At 42.4% G+C, this 10,672-nt stretch overlaps 1 protein-coding gene across 5 annotated transcripts in view; it reads left to right on the top strand.

Annotated features, from left to right (window-relative positions):
- The window catches only part of ARHGAP19 (Rho GTPase activating protein 19), a 135,711-nt gene that overhangs the window by 36,022 nt on the left and 89,017 nt on the right, over window positions 1-10,672 (top strand). For all 5 annotated transcript variants that reach the window (XM_021943545.2, XM_009215083.4, XM_003904065.5 and 2 more), the window contains 2 exons: window positions 1,524-1,750; window positions 5,641-5,727. In XM_021943545.2, coding sequence (XP_021799237.1) covers window positions 1,524-1,750; window positions 5,641-5,727 — 314 coding nt within the window. The remainder of the gene's footprint in view (window positions 1-1,523; window positions 1,751-5,640; window positions 5,728-10,672) is intronic.

Genomic DNA, 10,672 nt, shown 5'->3' on the forward strand with positions numbered 1-10,672 from the left:
TTGTTTTGTTTGCTTTCCAGTTCAGTTCATTCATTTAGTGCAATATTTGAAATTCTCCCTTTTACCACCCTGTGATTGAATGTTCTTTAAGAACATACTGAAGCGTGGCACAGTTGTAGCCTTTCATATGCCTTGCTGATAACTGGAAATAATTTTTGTTTTCAGTTTCATATTAACAGGGAACATTTTCTAGCAATGTTACCTGCCTTTCCTAAACCTGGAATTATTGAGGTTAAACAGCTTAAATAATACACTGTAATCATTTGTACGTCTATATGAGTTGTACTCAAATGGTTATTAGTGTGCTTTGAAATTCTCATTATCCAGGGGACTGTTTTCATTGATAACCTTTTTAGTCTGTTAGGGAAGAACCAATAACTCTAACTCCATTGGGAGCTGCCTGTTATAAGGAGCAGCTTGTGAATAAGGACATATTCATTCTCATTTTTCACTCTCATTTTTCTTTTAGCTGTAAAATATCTGAGTGGGGAGAAGTGGAGTGAGTGGCATTATCAAAGGCATGTGTGGATCTTTTTTTTTTTTTTTTTTAATATAGAGGTGGGGTTTCGCCATGTTGCCCAGGCTAGTCTTGAACTCCTGGGCTCAAGCGATCTGCCCACATTGGCTTCCCAAAGTGCTGGGGTTACAGGCATGTGCCACTGCACCTGACTTGGATATGTGTTTATTTCTCTTGAGTATATACCTAGGAATTGAATTTCTTGGTCAAATGGTAACTCTCACTTTTTGAGGAACTGCCAAAATGTTTTCCAGGTGGTTATACCATTTTATATTCCCACCAGCAATATAGGAGGGTTTAATTCTCTCTACATCTTTGCCAACATTTTTGTCAATCTGTTTGTAGTGTTAGCCATTGTAGTGGGTATAAGTAGTATGTCACTGTGGTTTTGATTTATAGTTTCTTGATGGCTAATGATACTGAGCATACAAAGCCTTATTGGCCACTTATATACCTTCTGAAGGAATGTCTATTCAAATCCTGTACACATTAAAAAAAATTTTGGCCAGGTGTGGTGGCTCACACCTGTAATCCCAGCACTTTGGGAGGCTGAGGCGGGCAGATCACAAGGTCAGGAGATCGAGACCATCCTGGCTAACACAGTGAAACCCCATGTCTACTAAAAATACAAAAAATTAGCTGGGCGTGGTGGCGGGCACCTGTAGTCCCAGCTACTCGGGAGGCTGAGGCAGGAGAATCGCTGGAACCCGGGAGGCAGAGGTTGCAGTGAGCTGAGAGTGTGTCACTGCACTCCAGCCTGAGTGACAGAGCAAGACTCCGTCTCAAACAAACAAACAAACAAACAAACTTTTTTTGGTCTTTTTATTGTTGAATTGCATTGACATTATTTTGTTGTTATGTTTTGCTGTAATCTTTGAATAGTGTTTCTGCCTGAATCTTTTTTCCTCGTTTCTTTGATGGAGTTGAGGGGAGGATAATGGTGAAAGCACTGATTTTTCTTGCTGATATTTTCTCCTCGCTTTGCAAATTCTCTTTTGTCCTCAAGATTTGATGCAGTTTGATGATAAAGGAAACAAGACCAATATACCAGACAAGGACCGGCAAATTGAGGCTCTCCAGTTGCTCTTCCTCATTCTCCCTCCTCCTAATCGTAATTTGCTGAAGTTATTGCTTGATCTCCTATACCAGACAGCAAAGAAACAAGACAAGAACAAGATGTCAGCCTATAACCTTGCCCTTATGTTTGCACCCCATGTCCTGTGGCCAAAAAATGTGAGTGTTGACGGGAAGAGTAAAGATTGCTTGGTTTTCTTGGGCTGTGCCTCATTCTGTAGCTATACGTCGGTGAGATTATCAGGGGTCCAAAGTCTAGCCTTCAGCTTTATGAGGTTGGGAACTTACTTTATTAGTTCATTGAAGAGTCATCAGACCTGAGAGGGCCAATTCCTGCTAACTTCACTTATAAATCAATCTCTGATAAACCTACATGGCATTGTATTAGTGGAAACTCTTAGTGGGAAATTGTAGCTACTGAATAAACTAGAATACCCATTTTGGCTGTTTAGTGTGGAGTCCTTAACAGGAAAGGCTTCTTGGGAAATTAAATTAGTTTCTGAAGATCGAATGTTATAAAATTAGAATAGAGCTGTATGATCTTATGGGATAATGTCACCAAGCTTATGGATTTATAGATGAGATGAAACTTAGAGCAATCCTGCCTTGTCCTAACTTTTCTATTTCCTGTATATATAGTCTTCTTGGATAAAGCTGAACTTGCTTCTTATTATGGAGACCATGGTCTTCTCAGTGACTTACATGAGAAATAAACTCATTCTCTCTCTTTTTTTTTTTTAATGCCTGAGGGATAAAAACACAGAGAAATAAATTCTCTGAAGTCTTTTTTTCTATTTTTTTGAGATAGGGTCTTATTCTGTCGCCCACACTGGAGGGGAGTAACGCAATCATTGCTCACTGCAGCCTCATCTAAAGTCTTTTAAACAACTTGCTGACCTGGAGGTACATAGCTTATACTCCTGCCCACTTATAATATGGTTTCACTACGTGATGGAGTTGTGAGCCAGGATAGGTGGGTTGGAAGCCAAACACCAGTGATGTTACCTATGTCTTTAACCGTTTTTTTTTTGAGACAGAGTCTTGCTCCGTTTCCCAGGCTGGAGTGCAGTGGTGCAACCTCAGCTTGTTGCAGTCTCTGCCTCCCATGTTCAAGCGATTCTCCTGCCTCAGCCTCCCGAGTAGCTGGGACTACAGGCGTGCACCACCATGCCTGGTTAATATTTGTATTTTTCTGTTTTTGGTAGAGATGGGATTTTGCCATGTTGGCCAGGCTGGTCTTGAACTACTGACCCCAGGTGATCCACCCACTGCTGCCTCTTGAAGTTCTGGGATTACAGGCGTGAGCCACCGTGCCTGGCCTTTTACTTTTTTTTTTTTTTTAAAGCAGCTGTCTACAAGCCATTTTTTGTTTGTTTAATCTTTTACCTTTTCTATGCGTAGGCTTTTCCTCTGTAAACTGGGCATAATACAGTAAGTCCTCAACCTATTAACATTGTTGATAGGTTCTTGGAAACTGAAACTTTAATCAAAATAACCTATAACAAAACAAATTAGTTTTCTCATCAATGTTATAATGAAAAGATGTTGAAGAAAACGATGTTATTCGAGGACCTGCTGTATGTCGGTGCACTTAACGTCATAGTTTCCAAGAACCTGTTGACGCCTTAAGTGAGGATATACTGTAATAGCTTTACTACTTACCCCACAAGGCTGTTGGGAAGATAATAGAAATAGGTTATAGTAATTTATAAAAAAATTTTGAGATTATAAGAAATGAGAAAAGGAAGGTAAAGGAGAGAGATTGTGGGAAACATTTTACTTAACAAATAACTAGTGAAAAAATAATAAAGTTCTGGGCCAGGAAGAGCCTCTGGGGGTGAGTAGGGGAGAAGAAGACACATTAACATTTGTCCATATTAAGGAGATCAAGGCCGGGTGCAGTGGCTCACGCCTGTAATCCCAGCACTTTGGGAGGCCGAGACGGGTGGATCACGAGGTCAGGAGATCGAGACCATCCTGGCTAACACGGTGAAACCCCGTCTCTACTAAAAATACAAAAAATTAGCTGGGCACGGTGGCGGGCGCCTGTAGTCCAGCTACTCAGGAGGCTGAGGCAGGAGAATGGCGTGAACCCGGGAGGCGGAGCTTGCAGTGAGCCGAGATTGTGCCACTGCACTCCAGCCTGGGGCACAGAGCGAGACTTCGTCTCAAAAAAAAAAAAAAAAAAAAAGGGAGATCAAGACTCATAATGAAGGAATTTTAGAACTAGCTAACCAAGACTATAGAAAAGCAGTGAGTAAACTGGTTATGAAAAGAAGTGGTGGCTTACACCTGTAATCACAGCACTTTGGGAGGCTGAGGTAGGAGGATTGCTTGAGGCCAGGAGGTTGAGACCAGCCTGGGCAGCACAGTGAGACCTCAAGACCTTGTCTCTACAAAAGAAAAAGACACATAAGCTGGGCGAGGTGGCACATGCCTATGCTCCTAGCTGCTTGGGAGGCTGAAGTGGAAGGATCGCTTGAGCCAAGGAGTTTGCAGCTGCAGTGAGTTATGATTGCACCACTGTACTCCAACCTGGGTGCCAAAGCGAGACCCTATCTCTAAAAAAAAAAGTATTTAAAAGCAAACAGAGTAACAAAGATACATGTTGAAAATGAGGGCTTTGGAATAGTAGAGTTACTGAAGTATTTAAAAAAGACAGGAGAAACAAAGGAAGGGAATCAATGACAATTTTACTGTGTTTTTAAGAAACAGATGTCACCTTTGGTATCAGTAGTGACCATTCTCTTTTGTCTTTGGAGAAACTCTAGTTTTCTAAAGAGGCAGTGGTGTCCTTGATGGCTGGAACAGATTCTGGTTTTTTGGCCCATTTTGAATCCTAGACTAGATTTTCTTTTTTCTTTTTCTTTTTTTTTTTGAGACGGATTCTGACTCTGTCACCCAGGTTGGAGTGCAGTGGTGCAATCTCGGCTCACTGCAAGCTCCGCCTCCCGGATTCACGCCATTCTCCTGCCTCAGCCTGCCCAGTAGCTAGGATTACAGGCGCCCGCCACCAGGCCCGGGTAATTTTTTTGTATTTTTTAGTAGAGACGGGATTTCACCGTGTTAGCCAGGATGGTCTTGATCTCCTGATGTCGTGATCCGCCAGCCTCGGCCTCCCAAAGTGTTGGGATTACAGGTGTGTGCCACTGTGCCCAGTCATCCTAGACTAGATTTTCTTTGCCAATTTTGCTTACATGTCTAATTTTCTTTTCTTTTTTTTTTTTTTGAGACGGAGTCTCGCTCTGTCGCCCAGGCTGGAGTGCAGTGGCCGGATCTCAGCTCACTGCAAGCTCCGCCTCCCGGGTTCCCGCCATTCTCCTGCCTCAGCCTCCCGAGTAGCTGGGACTACAGGCGCCCACAACCGCGCCCGGCTAATTTTTTGTATTTTTAGTAGAGAAGAGGTTTCACCGTGGTCTCGATCTCCTGACCTTGTGATCCGCCCGCCTCGGCCTCCCAAAGTGCTGGTATTACAGGCGTGAGCCACCGCGTCCGGCCACATGTCTAATTTTCAAGCAGAATTAGGAAATGAAAATTGGTTTTCAAGGATTTCCTCATCACTTCAGGGACACATTGTTTTTCTAGATTATGTCATATCCTGCTGAACCAAAAAGTCTTTCCAGAATTAAACATTGTATTAGAGGCACCTAGGTTAGGGATAGAAACTTCATACATTTGAAAGAACAAGCTGGCCAGGCACGATGGCTCATGCCTGTAATCCCAGCACTTTGGGAGGCCAAGGTGGGCAGATCACGAGGTCAGGAGTTCAAGACCAGCCTGGCTAACATGGTGAAACCCCATCTCTACTAAAAATAGAAAAATTAACTGGGCGTAGTGGCACATGCCTATAATCCCAGCTACTTGGGAGGCTGAGGCAGGAGAATCACTTGAACCCAGGAGGCCGAGGTTGCAGTGAGCTGAGACTGCGCCACTGCACTCCAGCCTGGCGACAGAGCAAGACTCTGTCTCAAAAGAAAGAACAAGCCTATTGGTAAGTACTACTTTCCAGCTCTTAATGCCCATTGTTTGGTTTCTTTTCCTCTGAATAGGTCACTGCAAATGACCTTCAGGAGAATATCACAAAGTTAAACAGTGGGATGACTTTTATGATTAAACACTCCCAGAAACTTTTTAAGGTAGGTAAGGGATAGCATTTGGTTGGTAACAGGACAAAGAAAATGGAACAAGGTGGGATCCTAAGTGGGGCTATAAAGATGACTAAATGAGAAAAAGGTCCTGAATGGGATTGCAAACCAGAATGGACAGTGGCAAAACCCAGGGATAACAACCACTACAGTGGAAAGGAATAGGAATAGGAGGCTGAGTAGGGCTGGATCCTTTGGGTAACTGACTCCACCCTCTGAGCCATTCTTCCTTTTTCACAAAGGAAGCACATGTGGCAGCTGAATAGTTTTATCCTGCCTGCTTACTGCCAGTAGAGTTTTGGGGGTCTGCCAGTAGAATTTTGGGGGTCATTTTGTACTTTTTGGCCCTTTCAATCCAAACAGGCTGTGTTTCTGCTGACATAATTTTCCTAAGAACTTTGTAGGTCTTCTGTGGATTTCAGTGGGATTCATTCCATTAGACAAAGGCCACATATACAAATCTTTTGAAGATAAATATTTCCCTGCCTTGTTCACCTGCTGAGAAACCTAAGGGACAGAACCTTTAAGCTTCCTAAAGGCTTTCTGGTTTAAGTGAGAGGGTCTGTGAGGCACGCTTTTACTCTCTTGAAAGGGCCCTTTGTATGACTGAATACTCTGACCTTTTGCCGTTTCTAAGGTTTTAGCAAAAGGTAGCACAGTCACATCCTTGACCTTTTCTTTAGTGTATACTTCCTTGATAGTGAATCTCTTAATTTTAGCGTCTTTTTTTTTGAGACAATGTCTTACTTTGTCGCCTAGGCTGGAGTGCATGATACAGTCTTGGCTCACTGCAGCCTCAACCTTCTGGGCTCAAGTGATCCTCCCACCTCAGCCTCCCCAGTAGCTGGATCCACAGGCATGCACTGCCATGCCTGGCTGATTTTTGTATTTTTTGTAGAGACAGGGTTTCAACATGTTGCCCAAGCTGGTCTTGAACTCCTGGGTTCAATCCTCCTGCCTCAGCCTCCCAAAGTGCTGGGATTACAGGCGTGTGCCAATTTTAGCATCTTTTGCCATCTGGAGAGACTAAAAGTTTCCAAGATCATCCAGTTCTGGTTTCTTTTTTTTCTTGCAGTAAAATACTTATAAAATTTGCCGTCTTAACCATTTTTAAGTGCACAGTTCTGTGGCATTAAGTACATTCACGTTGTGCAGCCATCATCACTATCTGTTTCCAGAACTCTTTTCATCTTGCAAAATTGAAACTCTGTGCCCATTAAGCAGTAACTCTGCATAACCCTCCTCCCATCCTTGGCAACCACCATTCTACTTTCCATCTCTATGAATTTGACTTCTCTAAGTACCTCATGTAAGTGGACTCATACAGTATTTGTCTTTCTGTGACTGCCTTATTTACACTTAGCACAGTGTGCTCAAGGTTCATCCACACAGTAGCATGTGACAGGATTTCCTTCCTTTTTAAGGGTACATAGTATTCCACTGTGTTTATATACCACATTTTGCTCATCTGTTCATCAGTTGATGGACATCCCTTTATATTCCAGATATCATCCTTTATCAGCTATGTGAACAAATATTTTCTCCCATTCTGTGGGTTGCCTTTTTACTTTGTTGATAGTGTGTTTTGATGTGCAAATTTAAAAAAGTTTTATGAAGTCTAATTGGTCTATTTTTTCTCTTGTTGCCTGTCCCTTTGGTGTCATATCCAATAAATCACTGCCAAATCCATTGTCATGAAGCTTTTGCCTTATGTTTTCCTCTAAAAGTTTTTATAGTTTTAGGTCTTATATTTATGTCTTTGACCCATTTTGAGTTAATTTTTGTTTCTGGTGTTAGGTAAGGGTCCAACTTCATTCTTTTGCATGTGGTTATATGGTTTTCCCAGCACCATTTGTTGAAGAAACTGTCCTTTCTCCATTGGTCTTGGTCCTTTTATTGAAAAGCATTTGAATATATATGTAAGAGTTTATTTCTGGCTTTCTAGTCTATTCCATTGGTCTACTTATCTGACTTTATACTAGTACTGTGGTGGTGTGATTAGTAAATGTTGTAAAGGTGTTGTAGTAAATTTTGAAATCAAGAAGCTTGAATCCTCCAGGTTGGTTCTTCATTTTTAACATTGTTTTGGCTGTTCAAGATGCCTTGAGACTCCATGTTAATTTTAGGATGGATTTTCTGTCTTTGCTCCAAAAAACCTCATTGATATTTTGATGTTTCTAAGGTTGATAGGGATTGTATTGAATCTGTAGATTGCCTTGAGTAGTATTGACATCCTAGCAGTCCTTATCCAATAATATGAACATGGGATAGCTTTCCATTTACTTAGTTTTCTCTAATTCCTTTCAGCAGTATTTTATGGTTTTCATTATACAGTAGTTCCCTCTTATCCATGGGAGATATGTTCCAAAGCCCCGAGTACATGCCTGAAACTGTGGCTAGTACCAAACCGTATATGTATACTATACACGAATTTCTTTTTTCTTCTTCATAATTTCACAGATAGAAGATGTATTCCTTTTTTTTTTTTTTGAGACAGTCTCGCTCTGTCGCCCATTCTGGAGTGCAGTGGCGCAATCTCGGCTCACTGTAAGCTCCGCCTCCTGGGTTCACGCCATTCTGCTGCCTCAGCCTCCCGAGTAGCTGGGACTACAGGTGCCCGCCACCACGCTCGGCTAATTTTTTTGTATTTTTAGTAGAGACGGGGTTTCACCGTGTTAACCACGATGGTCTCGATCTCCTGGCCTCGTGATCTGCCCGCCTCAACCTCCCAAAGTGCTGGGATTACAGGCGTGAACCACTGCGCCCGGCCAGAAGATTTATTGTTATAGTGGATCTTAGCAACCTCAGCATATGACTTTTTGGTAAACTTTTTATTGACCCATAATATTTGTACATATTTATGGGGTACATATGATATTTCGTTACTTGGATTGAATGTGCAATGATCAAGTCAGGGTATGTAGAGTATCCATCACAGTGAATAGTTGTCATTTCTATGTGTTGGGAACATTTCAGGTCCCCTCTTCTAGTTATTTTGAAATATACCATATGATGTTGTTAACTGTAGTCATCCTGCTTTTGCTATTAAGTGTTAGAACGTATTTCTTCTGTCTCACTACATATTTGTACCTATTGACCAACTGCTCTTTACCCTCACCCCAACACCTATCCCAGCATCTGGAAACTATTATTCTACTCCCTACTTCTATGAGATCAATTTTTTTTTCTTCTCTTTTCTTTTTCTCTCTCACCATGAGATGCACTTTTTTTTTTGAGATAGAGTTTTCACTCTTGTTACCCAGGCTGAAGTGCAGTGGTGCAATCTCAGCTCACTGCAGCCTCTGTCTCCCGGGTTCAAGCGATTCTCCTGCCTCAGCCTCTCGAGTAGCTGGGATGACAGGCGCGTACCACTACACTGGACTAATTTTTGTATTTTTGGTAGAGACAGGGTTTCACCATATTGGCCAGGGTGGTCTCTAACTCCTGACTGCCCGCATTGGCCTCCCAAAGTGCTGGGATTACAGGCGTGAACCACTGCGGCCGACCTGAGATCCACTTTTTAGCTCCCACATATGAGTGAGAACGTGTGATGATCTGTCTTTCTGTGCCTGGTTTATTTCACTTAACCTAATAACCTCCAGTTCCATCCCTGTTGCTGCAAATGACAGGATTTCATTCTTTTTTTATGGTGGAGTAGTATTCCATTGTGTATATACACCACATTTTCTTTATCATTCATCCATTGATGGACACTTACATTGGTTCCATGTCTTTGCTATTGTGAATAGTGCTGCAGTAAACATGGGGATGCAGATATTCCTTTGAAAACTGATTTTCTTCTCTTTGAATAAATACCCAGTAGTGGGATTGCTGTATTATATGGTAGTTCTATTTTTAGTTTTTTGAGAAATCTTCATACTGCTTTCCATAATGGCTGTACTAATTTACATTCCCACCAACAGTGTATAAGAGTTCCCTTTTCTTTACATCCTCATCAGCATCTGTTATTTTTTATTTTTATTTATTTTTATTTTTGAGATGGAGTCTCACTCTCTCACCAGGCTGGAGTGCAGTGGCGCGATCTTGGCTCACTGCAAGCTCTGCCTCCTGGGTTCGCGCCATTTTCCTGCCTCAGCCTCCCGAGTAGCTGGGACTACAGGCGCCCGCCACCACGCCTGGCTAATTTGTTTTTGTATTTTTAATAAAGACGGGGTTTCACCGTGTTAGCCAGGTTGGTCTCAATCTCCTGACCTCATGATCCACCCGCCTCGGCGTGCCTGGCCTTTTTTTTTTTTTTTTGAGACAGAGTCTCACTCTGTCACCCAGGCTGGAGTGTGGTGGCATGATCACAGTTCACTGGGCTCAAGTGATCCTCCTACTTCAGCATCCTGAGTAGCTGGGACCACAGGTGTGTGCTACCACATCTGGCTAGTTTTTAATTTTTTGTAGAGATGAGGTCTTGCTATGTTCCTGCTTTATCATTTTTCCTAAAATTCTTCTTAACTATTACTAGTTCTGTCCTCTACTGTTATCAGTCCATCTGACTCAGTCTGGTTTTATCTCTTCCCAACACCACATCTTTTCCTAGGGATTTACAATGTATATACAGTTAAGGCCAATTTCCAATACTTGAGCAGTCCTTTTGTTGTTTCTCTATGAATTGTAAAATGCTTAAGACCTCAGATTTTCATGTAAGCCTGTTTGTCTAAGGCTGGCTCCCTTTCTGGATGTTTTTTCAGCTCATAGCATCTTTGGGGATGGTGGGTTTTTTTTTGTTTCTTTCCTTTTCTTTCCCTTTTTTCGTTTCCCTCATTCCCTACCTTCCTGCTTTGCTTGCCTTTTTTCTCTTCTCTTCCCTCGCCTCCCCTCCCCTCACCTTCCCTCCCCTCCCCTCCCCTCCCCTCGCCTCCCCTCCCCTCGCCTCCCCTCCCCTCCCTTCCCCTCCCTTCCCCCCTTCCCCCCTCCTCTTTTTTTT

Source organism: Papio anubis, chromosome 11 (genome assembly GCF_008728515.1).
Source record: "Papio anubis isolate 15944 chromosome 11, Panubis1.0, whole genome shotgun sequence".
Lineage (NCBI taxonomy): Eukaryota > Metazoa > Chordata > Mammalia > Primates > Cercopithecidae > Papio > Papio anubis.